This window comes from Bidens hawaiensis, unplaced genomic scaffold (assembly GCF_021521415.1).
Source record: "Bidens hawaiensis isolate Kalapana, Puna unplaced genomic scaffold, B.hawaiensis_p1.1 tig00018742_1, whole genome shotgun sequence".
Taxonomy (NCBI): Eukaryota; Viridiplantae; Streptophyta; class Magnoliopsida; order Asterales; family Asteraceae; genus Bidens; species Bidens hawaiensis.
In genome coordinates, this window is record NW_027492836.1 from 252,371 (window position 1) to 275,427 (window position 23,057).

Genomic DNA, 23,057 nt, shown 5'->3' on the forward strand with positions numbered 1-23,057 from the left:
ATGTGGATACTGAAGCCGTATATGACCAAGCAGTGAACCAATATGCCGCCTTCGCGCATCCGGTGGTGGAGAAGGTGAACGAAGTTGCTGCTGCTGATGATGGGCTAACCATTCTTAAGACCTTCCTTAAACCGCCACAGCCAACTGATGGTGCGGGTACAAGTGGGTTTGGAGGGAGTGGACCTGAAGCTTGAACCTTTAGATCCCTTCCCACTATTAGGATAGGTTTACATTGTATAGATTTATATTCTTGTAGGCGGGTAGATACCCGGCCATTCTTGTAATACTTGAATTATTATGGAATATAAATCTTTGTGCGGGTAGGACCGCTACTTTCACTGGATGACTTGCTTTATAAACGTTATATGACTTGCTCATGCATACTTTAGTTTAAATTAGCAACTTTCCAAGTGTTCTGAATAAGTTAACCTTTGAACGTGGTAGATAATAGGTTGAAGTTTTGCTTCCTCCTTCGTGATTGTGCGGGTAATACCGTCACGTGAACTTAGTAGGATGACTAAACTTTACCTATATCTGACCTGCGTGGAGGTTTTCCTCATCTTTTCCTTAGAAATTTTCTAAGTGTTTAGAATAAGTTAACCTTTGAACGTGGTAGATAATAGGTTGAAGTTTTACTTCCTCCTTCGTGATTGTGCGAGTAAGACCGTCACTTGCACTTAGTAGGATGGCTAAACTTTACCTATATCTGACCTGCGTGGAGGTTTTCCTCATCTTTTCGTTAACCGTTCGACGCGCGGTTGTCAATAGGTTAGTTCGGTTTCCTCTATCATGATTTGTGCGGTTAGGACCGGCACTTTCATTTGGTGGGATCAGTCTTTACCTATAACTGACCTGCGTGAAGGTTTTCCGTTTATTGTGTTTACGCGGGTTTTGCCGCCGTCCACACGCAACTATTTCTTTACACTTATTTATGCGGTGAAAACCGGCATCAGTGTTTTGAATAAATTAACCGTTCGACGCCCGGTTATCAATAGGTTAGTTCGGTTTCCTCTATCATGATTTGTGCGGTTAGGACCGGCACTTTCATTTAGTGGGATGACCAAACTTTACCTATGACTGACCTGCGTGAAGGTTTGCCGTTTTTTGTGTTTATTTGGGTTTTGCCGCCTTCCACACGCAACGACTTACTTCCCCACTTATGTATGCGGTGAAGACCGGCATATCAGTGTGGAAAGTTCATAAGTATAAATGTAAGACCATCAGCATCAATGTGATAAGGAGAATCATTTCCATTAGAAGTGGCTCTGGGCCTTTTTTTTACAAGTTTAGAATTGATCTACATGCAAACTGTGTAATTGAGCTCCCTTCCATGTTGTTGGGATGGGAGTGCCATCGAGCCGATATGCACCTGGTTCGGGATATCGTTGTTTACGCAGTATGTAGTCTCCAACATTGAAGCAGCAGTTTCATTCTTGTGTTCCCCAACCGTGGTTCTTCACGTATTAGCCTGCTCAGCGTTCATTACGCCACGAGGTGTGCGAGCGTCCCATCTCTGACAAATGCTTCGACGATGTCCTTCAAGTCTATGCATTCTTCGGTGTTGTGGCCTCTTGTTCTGTGGAAGTCACAGAATTTGCTCTGATCAGCGTTGTGACGCTCTCGGATTATTGGAGCTTTTGGCCATGGGAGCCTCTCGGTGTCAAATATTTCGGTGACGCTTTTGGTGAGTGGCGTCCATCTGGAGTTCCGGTACGACGACCGCATGTTATCCTTTCCGCCTAACCGAGGGTGCGAGCCGGATGAGGTGTCAAAGTTTACCCTTGACTGCCAAATGCCTAGCTTCCTCTTCTTGTTTAGTAGGGCGGTAAGGACATTGTTTTCTCTTGTTTTCTGGGTGTAGAGGTTTGTGCTCTGAGGGAGATCTCTACCCAGTTGCTTTTCCGTTTCCGCGAAGCGTTTAGCCGCTGTCATGATGGCATCCCATGTGGATGGCATGCCATCTTTACCCGTTAAGGTGCGGATGAGCTCTGGGTCTTTAGCGCCGTGGATGAAAGCAGCACGAACAAGATCTTCGCTAATGTTGCCCAGACTTAGCTTCTTTGAATTGAAGCGCGTGATGAAGTCTAGTAAAGACTCATCTTCCTCTCGGATGCAGTTGAGGATTGTCCATTGCTCTTCAGTGTACTTTCTTTGTTGACTGAAGTGTTGGCTGAACTTCTGTTGGAAGTCTGCCCAATCGTAGATGTGGTGGACCGGTAGACGGTCGAACCATGCTCTAGCCGCTCCCACCAGCGTCATCTAGAACATTTAACACCACGTGGGTTCCGTCCAGTTGCTGACGGTTGCCCCCGCTATGAATCTGTTCAAATGATCGTCTGGGTCGGATATACCATCATAAGTGCAGATGTTGGACATCTGTTTGGCACTTTTCGGGGCGATTGCTTCCGCAATGTCCCTTGCGAACTTGGACGTTCCCGCATTTGCAGCAGTTGGTCTAAAGGTCTTGGAGAAGTCACGTGGGTTTCCCCCCACGTTCTTCGGTTTGAAGGTTTTTCCGAAATTCCTTCTTGGCTGGAAATCCGTCTCCTTACGCTTCCCTTTCGCCCTATGGCGAGGGTTTGCGTCGGTGTCAGATTCCTCCTGGTCATCATCCGAGTACTCGCAGTCACTGCTCATGTTGAGCTGTTGAGTGCTTCCAAATTCGTCAGCCTGTTGGATGGAACGTAAGCGTTCGTCCAACTCAGCTTGGAATTCCTTCTGACGTGCTTCCGCCCACGCTTTAACTTGTTCAAGTGTTTGGCGGGGGAGCCTCGTCTGTTGTCTCTCCAACTGGGCATCGGTGAATCCCAGGGAGAAATTTACTGCACTTGCCCCGGCTTGGGTAACGGGGGTAGTGTTCGTAAAATTTACTGCACTTGCCCCGGCTTGGGTAACCGGGGTAGTGTTCGTAAATATTGTGTGCTTGCCGGTGTTCCCCCCAGTAGCTGGGGTTGTGGTTACCGGGGCTTCTTGGTCACTCGTTGGCCTTGGCAACGGAGTAACCTTAACCATCTTTCCAGAAGTTTGAAAAAAATGAAAAGGAAGTAGTTCTAGCTTTTGTCCCACGGATGGCGCCAATGAAGAAACACTAAGTGACCCCGGGCAGATTACGGATAATCTGGGGGTTAAATAGATGTTTCCCACGAGGGGTTAGATCCGGCAAAGATGGTTCTTCTGATGACCTGCAAAACAGACACCGTGAGCTCGTCACTGAGAGGGGGGGTACCTCCTTGTGACCACCCTCCGGCGTGAGAATCAGACTAGATTGCTCTTGAATATAAGTGTATATTAAGAGAATGACTAGAGCAGATATCAGGTAATATATCCAGATAAGATATGAGATAAGATGATACCGTTCCAAGGTGTTGGAGTATTTATAGCCGAATGTAGGTTTCCAAGCAGGTACAGCCGGCTGAATAGTATTCCTGTTCTGCCAACTGTGGGCTACGCACATGCCATGCTGGTGGTTGGTGGGTAGGCAGCGGCTGATAGTGACCAGGCCGGCTGTGTACTATTCCTGTTCCACCAACTGCAGGCTATGCACGTCCTCCGACAGGTTGGTGAGTAGGCAGCGGCTAATAGTGACATACAGTACAAGAGCGTGCTGCTCGTCATACTGTTGTCAGTGAGCTGTCGTATCTTTGGTCAGATCTTTTGTCCATACCTCGTCAGGTACAGTACAAAAGATCCTCCAGTATCGTACGGACTGGCTCATTTGGGCGGGAGTTTTCCCGGCTTTGTGCGGGAGTGTTCCCGGCTTGCTCACTCCTTCTTCAGGTGACATTACTGAATTATTTAAGAGTTAAGTGCCTTGTGCGTGTAGCCTTGCTGCGCGGGTAGCCTTCCCTGATGGCTAGTATCCGTAGCTGGGGGAACAGGCGGAGTACGTCGACCATTGGGAGGCTTTTCCTGCGGGAACAGCTTGCGTACTGCGCGTAAGGACGTCACGTCTCTGAGCATGGTGGTCCTGCGGATCCAGTTGGTTTCTGCGCAGACGTCTCTCTTCAAGGTCTTGCGAGTTTAGCCTTTGCGTAGACGTCCCTCTTGAAGGTGAGTCTTGCGGGTTCAACTGCGCAGACGTCCCTCTTTGAGGTGAGTCTTGCGGGTCCAACTGTGCTCTGCTGGGACCTACCTCTTCACCATGTCCCAAGGTTCTTTCTTGTATTTTCTTTATCTTAGTTTTTCACACATTTCATGTGCTATATATGTGTTTTTCTTATCAAAGTATTTTGAACATGTGATGCATAATCTTCTATAAAAAATGAACTAAAAACATAAATATGTCACTTTTCAACCAAAGGGTCTTTGACGTAATACTACCAAAGTTTAACATAAAGGTTTGTCTTTTCAAATGATAAAGATTCAACAGCTGCGGTCGTAAAAACTAAAAACAACAACTTTCCAAATCTTTCACATTACGAACAAATACTAAAAACCTAACTATTTCCCTACATCTGTTAGTCTTTGAAACATTTAAACATTAACTATGAAATGGCACTCCAGTTTCAGGAAGCCATGACTCTCCTGACAAGAAAGTATCAACCAAAAACTGCTCAGCTTCCTCTTTGGTTCTCAAAACATGATATCCGGGCCATTTCATCCTACCATTCGTATCAGCACTCTCTCCAGCGTTCATGTACTCCGCATAATACAACTTATCAAATGCAATGTTATCCATAAATGGCAACCACCCTTCAGGATCGATCACGTCACCAAAATCACACTTTAGATACACCACCTTCGAGTAATCCCTCCAAGGGCGCCCTAGATACGTCTTCACCAACTCGCCTGTTGGATTGGAGTCCGGTGCACGGATGATTTTAGAATTTTGTATTACAAATCCGGTTGTGGAAGTTGAACTATCTCTTCCTTGAGTGGTTATCGTATTTTCTTGCCCGAGCACTGGTGTTCAGACATAAATGTTGCAATCTTGGAGGACTGCAGTCGCGTCACCAAATATAAAATCTACTGTTCTGTATATGTCACATTCACGCAAAAACTGTTTGTTTTCGGAGAGACATAAGGTGTCTTGGTACCCTTTGAAGCTACATTGGTAGAAACTCGAGAGATCCGAGGCCGATAGAACTGCGATGGCTTGTTCCTTATCGGGACCCGCAGTGTTCTCGAACGTTATTCGGACACCAACAAAGCCCTGCCCCCAAACCTCTACATATAAGGTAACAAAACACAAATTAAACGAATAACAATATGATTAATGACAATGACAAAATTAAACAATAGGGAACTTACGAACGGTTGCGGTGTCGTAGGTTAATACGTTGTCACGAACATTTTTATCACTTGTTATAACGGTTGCATCAATGCCATCTCCGATGAGCATTAAGTTGGTAAGGGATTTCTTGATTATGATGTTTTCATTATAAATACCAGCTTTCACGTATATAATAAATTTATTTGCACCTATATTTATTTCTGTTACTCTTTCACTTCTTTGATTTTCTGCTTCTTCGATGGCTTCAGTGATTGTACTAAAATGACCGGAGCCATCTTGAGCCACCACCAAATTTGGTTTTATTGCATCGCCTTCTTCGGTTACTTGAACCGATCCATCATGGTTTATTGTGAATAACTTACTAGCCAACTTACTAGTCACAAGTTTGTGTTCAACTTGCATATCTTCAAATAACTTTGAGAAGTTGAAGTATGTGAAGCCTTTGAGGCATGTATAATGGTTAACTATGGTTGCACTTAACCATCGTTTTAAACCATATGCGCTCATATAACTTGTTGCGAGATTTAGATGGTTTATTACATCATCATAAAGCTCTAGGCAATCCATTAAACTTGTCTTGGCTTGTACATCAAACGCGTTATATGACGTAGCCAACAAGTGTTTGAGGGCTTCTCGAGTTTTACTCGCTGACACCTTGATGCTAGAGTCGGGAGACTCAAACTCAGGACCAATGATAAGATTGCATAACTCCGCGAAAGGGGTTTGGTAGCAAAGCGAGACCTCAAAACAAATAATGGAAGTTGAAAATATGAGAATCGTTATGCAATAAAATTGTATAAGGTGTGTTTTTGACATTTTGAAAGCATGTTGGTTGACTGTAACTTAAGAGGTTGGTGCCTATTTATATGGACTCGTGTAAATGTAGCTTTTATTATGTTGATTAGTCAGTCAAATGTTACTGGAAGTAAGTAAATATATTTATTGAATCAGTCTATTCAGTTTTTTCAGTTTATATGAGAACTTGAAAAAGGAATACACGATAATTGCTTATTTGGTGTAGGCTAATTTATTGCCCTATGAATTACTTTCCTTTTTTATTTAGGTGTTAGAAACAATCAATACGTACTCTTCCTGTATAAAATATTAAGAACTTTTTTAAGAGCAGTTTAATTTATTTATTTTTGTTTCGGTATTTAATCTCCACTTAGAAAGACATATTCTTATTTAACACTTTAATACCACCAACCATATTGGTAAATACTAATAATAACTATCATTTAATTTTATGTATAATATAGTAAAGAAAACTACTTTTTTGAATGAACATGTTATACTTTTATGTTAACATATATTTATATAAAGCAACATGTTACATTTCTCAAAAGGGGAAAATGTATTAAAATGTGAAGTAATTTTACCTATCATTGTATGAAAATATGGGTTACTTTTAAGTTTTAATGCAGTATATTTTATATTTATTGTCACTTACTATTAAACTTATTGAAACTTGATATAAATTATTGTTTATATAGCATGACATATAGGCAATTACATACCCAAACCTAGAATTTAAGTTTAAAACCCCCAAGTCCTAACACTGACCGTCAAGAACAAACATGAAGAATACCTACAAACACCAATAACACACCCCTAATCATCTAAACACACATTTTTTTCTTTCTTCGAACAACAATATTAACAAAAAAATAGTTTTAGTATATTTCTCGTCATAGTTCAACCGGTTGTAAGTTAAATTTATGTAAACTAGCGACAAAATTGCAATTTCTAGTCTCAAGGCACCATGGGAGATGTGTTGAATGGAAATTGAAAGTGAAAGTTGGTGGTGGTGACGATACAAAGATTACATAGTAGTGAAACTTGTAATCTACTCATTGGTGGGCAAGTGATTTTGTCTAAGTTGTATTAAGTTGTTGGTCGTCAATAAGGTGTTTGAGTACCCGTCATATTAATGCCGACAGTTAATGATTTTCGTTGGTAACGGGTAATTATTAACAACCCGTTCTTAATCAAGAAGAGAAAAATAATTTTTTTTCATAAATTAGAAAGATTCAAAGATAAATGGAATAAATAAATAAATAATAAAAATCATAAAAAATAAAAAGAAAATTCTGTGAAATTATATCCCTAACATCAAAAGTCATTTAAGTTTAGTCATGAAGTTATTTCATACTATATATGGCAGGGAATGGTATCTAACCATACGTGTCTAAACAACGTAGATTTTCGGTGTTGGTGGTAGCTCTAGTAAGCAGTATAGTAGCGATAACAACACTGGCAATTTCAGTTTAACAAACGGGTATTTTTGGAGGGAAGAGAGGGTAAGGAGGAGATAAGAGAGAGAATGCCGTTTTTAAAATAAGAGTAATTTGTGAGTGAGACGTGAAAGTGTGTTGTATTACTCCCGTATTTTTAACGAGATCGGTAGGGAGGCTCTAAGTTTAGTTTGATGGCCACGTTGGGCTTGTAATTCAAACCTTGTTTAATTAAAAGTTAAAGTATGTAAGCCTCAGTCTATGCAGTTTGACGATATAAATTGTGTGTTTTGTGGCAGAGAGGTACGGTGGAAACGACAGATCATTTTGATGGTAAAATTTGAGTGTGTAAAATTGATTTGGGATGTGGTATCACAATGGTTGAAGTTAATGGGCACATTGGACTATTCGTCAATTAGCCTGCTGCTAGATATTTCAAATGTGAACAAGTTTACAAAGAGAAGGATATTGATTATCCAACGGTGTCAGTCACTCTATGGATGTTGTGGAAACGAGAAACGATATTGTTCTTAATTATAAGCCTCTATCAACAAGCAAAATAATGAGTGACATAAAGACGGTCTTTTTTTATGGATTACTAATCGAGACAAAAATTTGAAGATAGAAGGTGAGAACTGAGAGTTTCAAATTGAGAAATTATCTACATGATGTATTGAGAACTTTTATAATTTCCATGTGATGTTTGTATCTTTTGTTCCTTTTAAACTTTGGGCCCCTAATATTTAAGTTTGGTTTTCTGGTTTTCTTTTATATAATTTGGCGTTTTAGTTTGGTGTGTTGCTTATTCATTCTTTTTGTTTTCTCCTTTTGGGTATTTTGGTGGACTGGTCCAAATAAAAGTTATTAGCTGGTCCAAATACCCATAGGGTATGTTTGGCAAAACTAGCCGGTAGCTGTTAGCTGGAAGTTAAAGGCTGGAAGCTGAAAGCTAGAAGCTGGTAGCTGTTAGCTGTTAGTTGTAGCTTTTAAATATTTAGGTGTTTGGCAGAGTAGCAGAAGCTTTTAATAAAACTAGCTGGGTGCCCGCGTGGTGCGGCGGAATGGGCGCACAACCTAACATCAACCGCATAATCAGTATCGGTACATGATTCACCTGATGACAGTGCATACATAATCTAAATGTAGACGTGTAATTCATGGAAAAGCAGTAAGCTTGTAAATGATGTCGAAAATCAAGAAACAAAGCTGAAATATATAGTAATTTTCAAATAGATAATTTTTTAAAACCAACATATTTTGATATGAATCTCTTTCTGAACATGCACTGTTTTAATCTGAAATATGTTCTGACCTGACCCCTTTCGACTCAAAAGTATACCGACACGAATCGAACTAATTTAACCATTTTTGTATCGACTCGTTCTGACCCTAATTTGGTCTTACATATAACTCAAGTTCATCTGACTCGACTCCTAATTTGGTCTTACACATGACTCGAGCTCATCTGACAAGACTTTTTATCGATCCTAACCGATAATCACGTAGTATGTTAATTTTTTAAAGTTAAAGAAGTATAGCAATATCATACTCAAATTAAAGAGAATAAAATGCTCATTTTTATAATGTAATTTGTTTAAAAAATTATTAACGTGTGAAAAAGTTATGGCTTCTAAAAAAGTTAGGGGGTAGTTAGTTTTAAATAAGGCTTTAATGTGTAACTATTATATAAATTAACAAAAATTGATATAAGTTCAAGTACCAAACTTGTAAATTAAAATGTAAAAGCTTGTAGAGCTTTTTCTCAAACGCTACCTATAGTAGCGTTTCAATTTAGAGTTTTTTCTCATCCTCTAAAAGTTTTAAGCTCCTCTTACCAAACAATACTTTTTATTAGATAGAAGCTTTTTCTAAAAGCTTGTAGCTTAAAGTCTCTAAAAAACTCCTAAAAGCCCTTTGTCAAACACACCTCCTATGTGAGCCTTGGTATAATAAATATATTAAGATAAATTAGTTAGCACTTAACATGCATTTATATAAAAATATACGCATTTAAATCAGGGTAGTTGGGTTGAGACAGTTCGAAAATCACAAGTTCGAACTCTTTTTGAAAGCTTAATTCAAATAAGATGCTTAATGAACAGTTTTCAAATCCGGTTCATTAAAATCTCATTAATGTGATTTGGTACATACGATTCTAATATGACTAGTCCAAAAAAAACAATTAATAGTAAATTTGAGGTAGGTGAGGTAGGAGCATCTGAACAACCAAAATCAAAGACGATCCGCCAAATAAACAACCTGACACAAGTACTTATAAGTTTATTGAAAGTACTATTGGAATAGGAATATACTCAAACTTTGAGGTGACAAATGTTATATAGTAATTAAAAAAAGGATTGAATGGAAATAAAGGGCCCATAAGAACAACCCAAATGAGAGAAAAGCCCAAGTCCAGTCGAGGTAGAGATGGATGGAGATAACATCAGTGAAATGTCTTGTCATGGCTACAGAAATGTATTGTAGCCTAGTCCAAGTGAACAACCCAAGAAATATGGTCTCTCAGGCTCAGAAGAAGATTTGCTAGATAAAAATAGGAAAAGAAGGATTTGGCAGAAAAAATCTAAGGACCAAGGGAAAATAGCTTGCATCTAAGGACATTAGTATTGTACTTCATGTAATTCTCTCGTCTCTCTTACCTTATAAGAAAGAGAACAATGTTTGTAATAAGCAGATTTATAATCAATACTACACTCATATCTTCACATAATCATCTTCATATTCAACCATTGCATTTGATCAATCATTCCCAAGTATCTATTTAGCTAAGAATTCATCTAGGGTATCAACATTGGCGCCATCCGTGGGACCTTCTTGATTGAAGGTCTCACCGAAACCTTGAAAGAATGATTGATCAAGGCCTGAAGGAGACGTCGCTACCATTCCCTTCTGGCTCAGGCGACATACATCGTCAAATCCAACGCCGCCGCCATTGTCTCGTCGGAAAAAGGTTCTTGGTGTGGTCTGTCCACTGTTCCGGTAAACATGCACCAACCCAGTTCAAACAAAGCATGTCTCCAAGGTCTTTCCGTTGCCGGAACCTCTTTCTGACTCTTAGGAATATTCCGGGAAGTCAAGATTCTTGAAACATACTCCGGTGAGTCTTGGCAAGTCAAGACACATACCCGCCACCCCCGCCGGATTTCGGTAAAGCCAACGTTTCCAAGTTGGTAGCACCGGTAGGCCCGTATCCTCACCTCCAAAGCACGTGATACACCGGAGAATGGATGTTAATTAGAAAAGAGGAAAATGACACAGAGTTTGGACACATACTGACGAGCTAGAACCGGTAGAGGTCCGATACCTACTCGGTGGGACGAGAGAAAACAACTTCGGGTTTATGCATCCATAATAAACGGTGAATCCATGTTCAGTCGGATCCGGAGAAGTTAGTTACGAAGCCCCTTCAGCTCGTTTTTAAACCCATCTGCTCAAGTTTCGAGTTCATTCAGCCAATGACATGCTCATATTCTTCATGAAACAGCCTGATCTGAAGTTTAGGTAAGCTTTGCACGGCGTCCGGATCTACATCTGTAACTTTGGTCACCAGGTTCTATATCTATTAACTGCCAATACCATAATATATTACACACACATATAGGGGTGCCCAAAATAACTGAACCTTATTAACCCGAACTCGAATAAGCTAATTAGGGTCGGGTTAATAGGGTCAAAAAGTACTAATCGGGTTATTCGTGATAACCCTAATAACCCGAGTTGTTAATAGGGTCGGCTAAAGTCGGGTTTCGGGTTAACCCAAATAACCCGATTAGTGATGATACTTACCGTCAAATACGATAATGAAATGGTGAAATAAGCACTAAAAAGTCAATAATGTAAGTTTTATAGAGGAGTTAATTATTCTGCCTGCTTATTAACCGTTCGGTGTAAAGTTCATTTATGTTGTGTAAACGAACAAACATGAACAAATGTTTCACTCATTCATCTATGTTCGTGAATGCTCGTTTAGGATCGTTCATTTAAGTTTGTTTACGTTTGTTCATGTTCGCTTACATATAAATAGAAACTTATTAAATATTATTTGCATTAAGAAATTTTATCACCCTAAATGTTTTATAGTTGTTTGTGTTTATTTAAATGCGTTCATTTATGTCCGTTTATGTATGTTTGTGTTCGTTAATGTATGTACATATATGTTCCTTCATGTTCGTTTATCTTTGTTAAATTATGTTCATTTATGTTCGGGAGCTATTCGTTTAGATTTTATATAAACGAACATAAATGACCATAAACATGCTTATTATTTAACCAACGATCATTAACACGCATATTTTTCGATCAAATGTTTGTGTTCGTTTAAAGTTAAATGAATGAACACGAACATGGCTATATATAAGGTAACTACTTGTAAAAGAAATTGAAAATTGTGTGGAATGAGAAATTTTACAGCCTACAAGTTACAAACACAAAAATCAATATAAAATTATAAAGTAGCATGGTCAACCCGATTAACCCGACTAACCCGAACTTTAATAGGGTCGGGTAACGGGTTAGATATTTTTTTAAGGAAAACCCTACTAACCCGACCGATTAACCCGAAACCCGATTGGGTTGACCCGATGAACACCCCTACTCACATACACACACGCGCGTACACACACACACACACACATATATATATATATATATACACTCGAGTGTTTAGACCCAAAATTCTAAGATTTATTTGATAAAATGGATGGGTCAAGGGCTATTTGGATTATTATAACCCATTTGTTATTTAAGTAAAAACAAAATGTTATACTCATGTAAAAGATAATGATCAAAGATAGTCATGTATAAGTTTGTAAGTATAAAATACTATAGGTAATGCTTGTGTGCAGTCAATTAACTGGCAGGAAGCACATGTTGTTTATCCTACAAAAAGTTTGATAGTAAAGGGGAAAAGGGTGAGGGCATTTGTTTATTCCAAATTTTCAACAGTTAATATTGTATACATATGTTATGACATAAAACAATTTGTTCACCATTGTATGTGACTTTTCAAACAAGATTCACGTTTTACAAGAAAGTATAGGGATGGGAAGTTATACCCTTCAAAAAGGTGATGTGACATTAGGCATTCACCCATAATATTGTTTTATCTTTTGGGTTAACATATACTCACTTTATGCATTACTTATGTTGGAATTGATCTGCCCAAAACACATATTAGAGTTGATGCGGCTAGTACGTATTGATCCAAGTCGGGTCATACCCAATAACAAGCTAGACAAACACCACGATAATTATTATTAGATATGATCTAAGTAATGATTATCAACACTTATAATATTTGGAAATTGGTTTTCTAAATATTTGCATTTGTGTGTTAAATAAATTATATGGATAATTTATATTTTGAGAGATGTTATTTAAATTGGTTAAATAACATATTGCATGTTACTTATGATATGTTTTATAACATAAGTATCATAAGTAAATAAAATGTAAGTAATCAAAAGTGGATTTGAAATTTGGGTGGGAAAATTCCTCCCTCTTCTCTCTCCTCCTTTTATTCTTTCAAAGCATGCATGGTTGTTTATTGGGAGATCACTTTTCTTGGAGAAAAACAACCATACTCTCTCACACACACATTGCTCTCTCTCTTTTCTCTCCATTCGGAACCGAGAAGAAGAAGAACAAGGGTGTTCTTGCAAGTGTTTTGGATCCTAGCAACCTAGGTGTTTGTTGGAGCATGTCGGGTATACAAGCTTGAGGATTCCTCCTTTGGATTCTAGCCGTTCAACCTCATTCACCTCCTTCGAATCCGTAGACTTGAAGGTATATATGTTAACACTCTATGGTTGTGTTTTGATAGCATGCATATTCGTATATGGATCCGGGCATTGGGTTTAACATAAACGGGTTTATGTGTAACGGTTAAAAATATTTAAATACTTTATTTCCGCTGCGTTTTCCTTAATAAGTGGTTATTTTGGACGTTGATAATCTTGCTAAAACCCAACAACTTAAACATTACTTCTACGTTATATGTTTTAAAAGTTTGGAAGGTGAGCCCCTTTCCAAGGGGGTACTGGGTCGTTACTTAAATATGAAGGCTCTCCAGAACGAAATCCCGTACAAAACAACTCATTCATAACAAATTCCAAAACAAAACAAGCCCAAAAATAATTCTCCAAAACAAGGTTCCTTACTTAACCATCTCCTCAGGATAAAGTCCCTTACCAAATAAACTCTCCATAACATACCCCTTTACAAATAATTCCTCCAGAACAAGGTTCTTATTGGACCATCTCCTGAAGATGAAGCCCCTTACTGAAAAATTCCTTCATATTAAAGCCCCATAATAAATAATTCCTTCAGAATGAAACCCCTTACTGAACAATTGCTCCAGAACAAGCCCCTTACTGAAAAATTCCTTCAGCACAAAACCCCTTACAAAATAGTTCCTTCCAAACAAGGTCCCTTACTGAACCATCCCCTCATAACGAGGTTCCTCACTAAACATTCCTTCATAACGGAGCCTCTTCCAAGACCGAACCCTCCTCTAAAGATAATCCATTCATAATGATACTCCTTCCAAAACAATCCCTTCATTACAAACACTCCGCCCAGACAATCCATACTGAAGCCCCGAGCCATATTATAAGAATCTTTTCCAAAGAAGAAGATTCCCTTTCCAAGAGATTAGGTGTTTAAAAATTCCCTCTAGGAAGAAAAAATGGTTAGAAAATAAAAAAATAATAAAAGAATAAGTGAAGAAACAATTTCCTTTATTATGCATATCATTGACCGATCGTTGCACCATATCAAGAAAATATTATAACCAATTATTATTGATAGCATTACCATGTTTAGACTAGAAACCATGTATTTATGTTTCATCTTCTTCTTTATAATAGAGTACAAAAAACACAAGAAATTAATATACAATTATTTTTTGTCTTTCAATTCTTAATATGGTATCAAAGCGGTGTACACGAACTTAGAATTAATCCGCTCGAAATACTGACTCCTCACATACCTCGTTTCAACCTTTTTTGTCCAGCCACAATGGATGACAAGACCAGTAGCAATGATCTTGCCCTGCAAATCACAAACCTCCTCAAAAGCAGCCTAACACCCAAAATCAAACCCGAAAGCAGAATATCTCCAACAAGTCACGCGAACCGGTGAGTTTAGAATTTATGTCAAAGGGACGAACGAGCCAGAAAAGCTTGAATACTGATTCATCATCCCAAATCGATAAAAGCAAAGTAAAATGCGGCCATTATGGTATGTCAAAACACATGAAAGAACAATGTTTAAAGCTTGTCGGTTACCCCGACAGGCGAAGCGATAACCACAAAACCACAAATAAAGAAGGGGGAAGAACCATCACAACTGGAAAAGTCGATTCCGCCATCGGCATCTCATAAGGCACTATAAACAAACATGAAACTGGAAGAGATAACGGCGGATTCGGCATCATAACGATGGCCGATAATCTTCACGACGGAGGTAACGGGGTTGAAACACATAACGGCATATTCGGAGGCATACGTCGGCAGATAATCTTCACGGCGGAGGTAACGGGATTGAGACGCCAATCTCAAACCCCCAAAACAATTTTGATTCGGTTAAATTTAATGGTGGGGAATTCATAAACGATTCCATGAAACAATTTTGTCAAGCTAAAGGGATAATTCACCAAACATCATGCTCCACACTTCGGAACAAAACGGCACCGTTGAACAAAAAACCGCATCCTTTTAGAAATAACTCGGGCCCTCTTGATTGAATCACATGTGCCGAAGTATTTTTGGTCTGAAGCTCTCGCTACTGCTGCATATCTTATCAATCAGCTACCGACAAAAGCTTTTGACCTAAAAACTCCTCTTCAAGCCCTTTCAAATTTACCAAACTTCCACCTGCCCTCACTTTTCAACCATGAATATTTGGGTGCTAGGTCTTTGTCCACATACCCAAAAGCAATATAACTAAACTCGACCCTTATGCTGAAAAATGTGTTTCTGTCGGCTAAGATGTCAACCAAAGGGTACCGCTTCTATAGTCCAAAAGGTCGTCATATCTATACCACTATGAACTGTGACTTTCTTGAAACCGTATTCTTTTATACCTCCCAACACAATGGTGAGGGGGAGAAAGAATATGACACCCTAAGTTGGCTAAAATGGGTTCCTAAATTGGCCCATCATCTGAAGAAGTCACTTACGGTACCCAAAATGAGCCACCAACTTCACAACAACCTGGTGGACCAACAATCAGTGTCCCAGACCAAAATCATCTCGACCCTACATCCGAGGTAAGTAAATCTCAAATATCTAAATATTTAAACAGATAAAGGGTCTCATGAAAATATTGATATATCTGATAACCATGAAGTGGAAGTAGAACAAGTAGTGCAGGAGGAGCAGGAAGAAATAATACAAGAAGAAACGAGACCAGAAGAAACGACTGAGAGATATGTACTTCCTCCAAGAGTTAACAGTGGAATTCCAGCAAAACGGTACTTACCAAAAAACAATCCAAGTCCTCCAAATATCCATTGGCCAACATAGCAGACACAAACCTATCTAATGAAGCTAAGGCCTTTAACGCTTCTCTATACGCGGAACAAAATCCAAACTCTGTGGAACAAGCGTTAGGATCAAAGAACTAGAAAGATGCTATGGAAACATAAATGAAAGCGTTGATAAAAAACAATACATGGGAAATATGTTACAAACAAAAAAAAAAGAAATCGGTGGGATGTCGATGGGTCTTCACGATTAAATATAAACCAGACGGAACCATTGAAAGATACAAAGAACGCTTGGTGGCTAAAGGCTATACTCAAACATATGGGATTGACTACCAAGAAACATTCCCTCCAGTAGCCAAGATTGACACAATTAGGGTCCTTTTCTCAATCGCTGCAAATGAAGGATGGCCTCTTCATTAATTTGATGTTAAGAATGTATTCCTTCATGGAGAATTAAAAGAAGAAGTATATATGCAAGCCCCACCCGGCTTCATAGAGAATTTCAAAGCAAAAGAAGTTTGTCGTTTAAAAAAAAACATCTGTGGGCTAAAACAAACTCCTAGAGATTGGTTTGGCAGATTCACCCTAGCAATGAAGGGATATGGATTTTGACAGAGAAAGTCTGATCATACGCTCTTCCTTCAAAACAGAGGTAACCTTGTAACTTGTTTAAAGATCATTACAGAGAACGATAATGAAGAAATGGAGAGATTGAAAGCAAACTTGTTTAAAGAATTTGAAATGAAGGACTTATGAACACTTAAGTACTTCCTTGGAATTAAAGTTTTGAGATCTAAAAAGGGTATTTTTATATGTCAAAAAATATATATTCTTGACTTGTTAGCCGAGACAGGAATGATCGATTGTAGCCCAGCATACACGCCAATTGTGGTAAATCATAAACTAAATATGGAAAAAGAAGGAAAGTTGGCAAACAAAGAAAGATACCAAAGAAAGATACCAACGCTTGGTGGGAAAGCTGATATACCTATCGTATACGCGTCTAGATATTGCATATGCAGTAGGGGTGGTCAGCAAGTTTATGCATCAACCTCAAGTAACTCACATGGAAGTCGTATGGAGGATCATCAGATATCTCAAAGGGACAACAGGACATGGCATGCTCTTTCAACAAAATAAACACTTAAAAGTCCAGTTATACACTGTATAACTGATGCAGACTGGGCTAGAGATAAAGATGATGCAAAATCAACATCAGGATACTTTACCTTAGTTGGCGGAAATCTAGTTAACTGGAGAAGTAAAAAAGCAGAAGGTGGTAGCATTGTCTAGTGCCGAAGCGGAATTCCGAGTAATTGCACACGGCGTGGCAGAGGTTCTATGGATACGTAAACTTATGACAGGAATCGGTTTTGTCCAAACAGAAGCTAGTAGAGTTATGTGTGACATCAAAAGCCGCAATTCAAATTTCAAAAATCTTGTCCAACATGATCGCACAAAACACATAGAGGTTAACCGAAACATCATCAAATAAAAACTTGAATCCAGAATTATAGAGTTGTCGTTCGTTCGTTCTGAAGACCAACTAGCAGATATATTAACCAAAGCAGTCAACGAAGAATATTCAACGAGATTCTATGCAAGTTGAGTATCGGAAACCCCACGACTCAACTTGAGGGGGGTGTTAGAAAATAAAAAAAATAATAATAAAAGCATAAGTGAAGAAACCATTTCCTTTATTATTCATATCATTGACCGACCGTTGCACCATATCAAGAAAATACTATAACCAATTATTATTGATAGCATTACCATGTTTAAACTATAAACCATGTATTTATGTTTCATCTTCTTCTTTGCAATAGAATACAAAAAAGCACAAGAAATCAATATACAATTATTTTTAGTCTTTAAATTCTTAACAAAAATATCATTTGGGCAAAAGTTCTTTACAAAGGAAAACACCCTCTTCTAGGTTTTCTTTCTCAAGAAGAATAACGCTTCCAATGAAAAAGGTATGGGAAAAGTCATATCCAAGATGAAGGAAAGCCTTCTACGGCAATATCTCATGTTTCAAAAGTTTTTCTTTTGAAGAAAAATAATCTCTCTCGCATCTACTTGCTACATCAACAACATCTGACGTGAGGTCGAAGACTCACTCAAAAATAAACCGAATACAACTAATTAGATAGCAGTAAGCGGGTATCAAACACAGGGAGTTTGTGGAAAGTGCGTTATTAAGTAGCTTTATAATTAAACTATATTAAACTAAATGCGAAAAGTAAATTCAATGATTCGGTTGTTTGATTTGAATAACAAAAATAACTAAAGCAATAAACGAGTTTTAATCAATATGCGAAAATATGCCTTCCCTCGGTTTCAGGTTTCCATGATTGTTACGGTAAATGTTTAACTGAGATGAACAATAGATAAAGTTCGTGCTTATGTAAACGATTGCGATAATTAAAGATCAAGTACTTGGATTATACAACGCAAGGTAATCAATCAAAAACCAATTCGTTTATCCAACCCTAAATCCCTCCCGATTAATCTCGATTACAAACAAAACCAAGAACTGACGGTTTAGAACACAAAATCGATAAACTAACAATCTATCAATCAATACATAAACACCATAATAAGTTAATCAATAAGATCAAACTAATATCTCAGAAATTGTCTAAACATTCAACAAAACAATCATAAGAAACCTTACAATCCGAGGGAAAACACAAAGAAATTTAGCCGAGCATGATTCGGTTCATCATTCCTTCGATTATAGTTTGCATATGAATCAACAACGAGTCTCTAATGATTAACACACTCAAAATAATGTTCTTGTACTCCAAAATCTCCCCTAGGTTGCTCTAGAATGAAAAGATATGATTGGGCTCTCAAAAGTCGTCCAAAAATACAAGTTATAACGTTTTTACGACTTTCCTCATCAGGTCTACCGTAAGCTACGGTGGCCACCGTAGCTTACGGTAGACCTGATGAGGAAAGTCGTAAAAACGTTATAACTTGTATTTTTGGACGACTTTTGAGAGCCCAATCATATCTTTTCATTCTAGAGCAACCTAGGGGCGATTTTGGAGTCCGTAGCTTACGGTGGCTTCAAAATGCCCCCTGGTGGCTTAAAACTGCCATACGATATAATTTTCTTCAGAGGCCACCGTAGCTTACGGTGGCTTCCATTCTTGCCTCCTTGTTTTCTTCATAACTTTCTCGTTTCAACTCCGTTTTCTTCACCGTTTTCGCCCACGTTCTCGTAATTACATCCTCTATCTTCTCCTACCTGCAATTATATGAGTAACCATAGTCAACTAATTCAACAAGATAAACCGATTAAACTTATGAATATTAACGAACTTAAACCACTTAAGGGTTGTCCCATGGACCACCCGTCACATTCCGACACTTACTCGTTGCTTGCCCTCAAGAAACATCTCAACACAAACTTTCTATTACATTCAACTTGTATCCATCAATCTTACCATAATTCCGGTTCGGTTAAGGTCCCAAGTCATACCCTATTCCCTTATTTTTATCGGATCCACTAGTTCACTTGATGTTCCATTTAAACCGAAGATTTCTAACCAAACCTAACATGCTTTCGGTGTTTACCTATACATAACAAACATTTACACATTAACTTTTCCTTGGTGATCATCCATACAATTAACATTTAATCAATTCTCCTCGCATACGCTTGTACAATCATCAAATCTCCACCTATGTAAATGCATTTGACATGAATACAAATCAAGATGGTCTTAAAACGGGTTGTAATGGGGCCAAGTGTAAGGGTATGGAAGGGAATATTGAAAGTAGCTCAAACGATCCGATCCGACTTATTTCAAACAAACTAAGTAAACAATAAAATAAACAACTATAAACATCACTAACTTCCCTTTTTCTTTTCTTATTTTTTCTTTTTCTTTTTTTCTGATTTTTTTTTCACTCAATAAATAATACTTTGAACTATGCATACATAAACGTTGCAGCTCTAATACAAACTTTTTTTTTCAATGAACTAATATAATACTTTAACATTACATACCAGCATGATAAACATAATGCTTCACATATCTAACTGATAAATACTAAAACAATTAAATAGAAACCTATTAAGTCGGATCGTTTCGCAATATAACACCGAGGTTGATCAACTAAAAGAATAGGCCCAATAAAGTTTTCTAAAGGAACCACCCCCCCGCCCCTCACATAACCATCCTCATATGTATAATATATGAGGCCCCAACCCACAATACCCACACTCTCGCTCATCCAGACGAGGCTTAACCTAAGTGTCTCTATCACTTTTGCACTCATGCCAAGCTAAGATCTCGAAATGCACTAATTGTACAAGTTCTATCGGAGAATATCAACCATTTCACCAATCCTTGCTTTCTCAATTTTCAAGTGTAAACGAACATGTTATGCAAGTTATTACACCGAAAGCATGCTAACCTTTGTTAGAAAACTACATAATCTCGTTTTTTTTAAACAACTAGGCACGTGTTATTTAGGGAATTGTGACCATGAAAAGGGACCAAAACTTCACCACGCCATCTTACCACTTTCCGGTTTCTTTAAACGCATTTTTTAAAAATTTTCAATTTTTCTAATATTTTTAATTTTTTTCTGATTTTTTTTTTTTGAAAAGTTTGAAAGGAAAATCCAATTCCCCCATCCCCACACTTGGGATACATTGTCCCCAATGTATGATTTTGAGAAAATAAAAACAAAGACACTACTAAGTAAAACTCTACTTCCTTCCATGAAAAACCCGAGTTGTTCCCAACACAGTGTCGAAGAGAAATCCATAAGAATTTCCCCACACTTGGTTTTTGCTAAGATGGTAGTTTAAAATACCACTAATAACAAACAAACTAGAAATTATAAAGAAAAATAAAAATTAAAATATACAAAATGTACAATTTCCACATTTTTGAAACTTTTATGACATTCAAGGTGGGTGACTGGCCCACTCCCGTGCAGCTTTCTCGTTATAAGCATGCTCCTTTTCAAGCAATTGTTGCCAGTCTTCTGGCAAACCAGGGTCAGGCCCGAACATCCTCATCCTTCACCATGGATTATTTAGGTTAGGTGGATGTCTCACTTTCGTCTTTTTTGGTCGGCTACATTTTTCTGCCACCTTCTCAATCTGTTGATGTTCAACTTCTTTCTTCTCAACTAACCTGTCAATCACAAAACACTCCACTTTCATGTGATCCTTGCTTAAGGATACACACTTGTTAACAGAATCCGCCTTTAGGCTTTCCTTGTCAACAAAAGAGTCAGTAATATTTTCAAATAATAATAATCGTTTATCACGATTCCCACACTTTATTCACAGTGTCCCCTTGGCACAATCAATCACTGCAAGTGAAGTGGAAAGGAAGGGTCTACCCAATATGACTGTGGGTTGCGTGTTAGTTACATTTTTAGCATAATCAAGTACAAAAAAGTCAACTGGGTAACAAAAATCCTCCACATGTACCATCACTTTATTTAGCATGCCTCGAGGAAGTGTATGGGTTTGATCCGCTAAAACCACGGTGGTGTTTACTTTTTGTAGGGGACCAAACTCATACTGATCATATAAACTACCGGGTATGATACTAACACAAGCTCCAAGATCTAGCAGTGCCCGATTAGTTTCAAATTCACCAATTTGGATTGATAAAAGGGGCATTCCTGGGTCTTGAAGTTTACTCGGAATAATATTATTATCAACCCTCTCATCCCTTATTTTGGTTAATTTGTCATTTAAAAATGTATCACAAGAACAATTTTCACAAAAAGAAGTTTCATTCGGTTGTAATATAGAGTTATATTGAAAAATTATTTCATAATTAACCACATTTTCAATCTCATCACTAATATCTTTCACCACCCCCTCAACAAACTGTGGTGTTAGGTCAACTTGAACACTAGAAATTTCAAAATTAGGTAAAAGACTTACCGCATTGATATACACGTTGTTCCCCTTCTTTAAACTCGAGCTGTTTTTCTTCAAATTCGCCACATCGGTTGCAAGTTGACCCATTTGAGTGGTCAACGATTGGATGGCTTTGTCACGGACTTCATCCTTTTGCATGCGCACTTCATCAAGTTGATTTCTCCTTTTCATGTCTTGTTGCATCATCTTTAACATGTCCATAACTTCATTCTCATTTGACGAACTTTGACCCATTGACCGACTTTGAACACCGCCTCCTTGACCTTGGAACCCTTGATTATTCCCGCTATGAAAATTACCTTGGTTATTATATTGTTGGCGAGGAACATAATTGCCTTGATCTCCTTGAAAATTCGGGTTAGATTGAGTGGTCGGGTTTCCATATCGAAAATTTGGGTGATTTTTTTAACTCGGGGTGGTAGGTGTTGGAGTTCATGTTGTAATTCCTACCACATCCCCCTTGAAGTGCATTCACCTCTTCCACCGGTGCTTGACCTACCACACACACCTCCGAAGCATGACCTAACTCGTTACAATTTATACAAACATCAATTACCTGATTAGTGGTCTGTACATTTCCTTCTTCCACGGCTTGCACTTGAGGTCTACCAATCGCCAGTCTTGCTCGTCATCCGGTTTGGGCCTTTCTCTTTGAAGTGACTGACATCTGTTCCAAATATGCCAATCATCTTTTTCATAATTGGTACCAAATGTACCATTCGTTATCGACCTCAAATCTCGTTCATCCTCCATACTCAACGCCTCATGAAAAACATTTAATAATTCCGAAAGCGCGATACCATGATGAGGACAACTTTTAATCATAATGTTAAACCTTTCGAATGCTTCATGAAACATTTCCCCCGATTGTTGTTGGAAGGTTCTCAAACTTCTTCTCGCATCGTTGGTCTTTTGGGTCGTATAGAATTCTTCCAAAAATCTTTGTTGCATTTCAGCCCAAATATAAATGGATGCTGAAGGCAAAGTGTAAAACCATCTCTTTGCCTTGTCTTCCAACGAAAATTGAAATGGAACCAACTTGACTTCATCCGATGTAAAACCTTGACCCCCAATTGTGTTGCAAATGGATTCATATGCCTCCAAGTGGAAGTACGGTTCCTCCGTTGCTAGACCCTTATACTTCGAAAGACTTTGAAG

General features: G+C 38.3%; 1 protein-coding gene across 1 annotated transcript; it reads right to left on the reverse strand.

Annotated features, from left to right (window-relative positions):
• Positions 1–4,480: 4,480 nt before the first annotated feature.
• On the reverse strand, positions 4,481–6,049 carry LOC143556776 (pectinesterase-like). The gene is made up of 4 exons (XM_077046022.1): positions 5,441–6,049; positions 5,251–5,359; positions 4,987–5,166; positions 4,481–4,902 (listed from the first exon to the last, which is right to left on the reverse strand). Exons 1-4 carry the CDS (start codon positions 6,047–6,049, stop codon positions 4,481–4,483), a joined length of 1,320 nt encoding a protein of 439 aa, XP_076902137.1.
• Between the last annotated feature and the right edge of the window lie 17,008 nt (positions 6,050–23,057).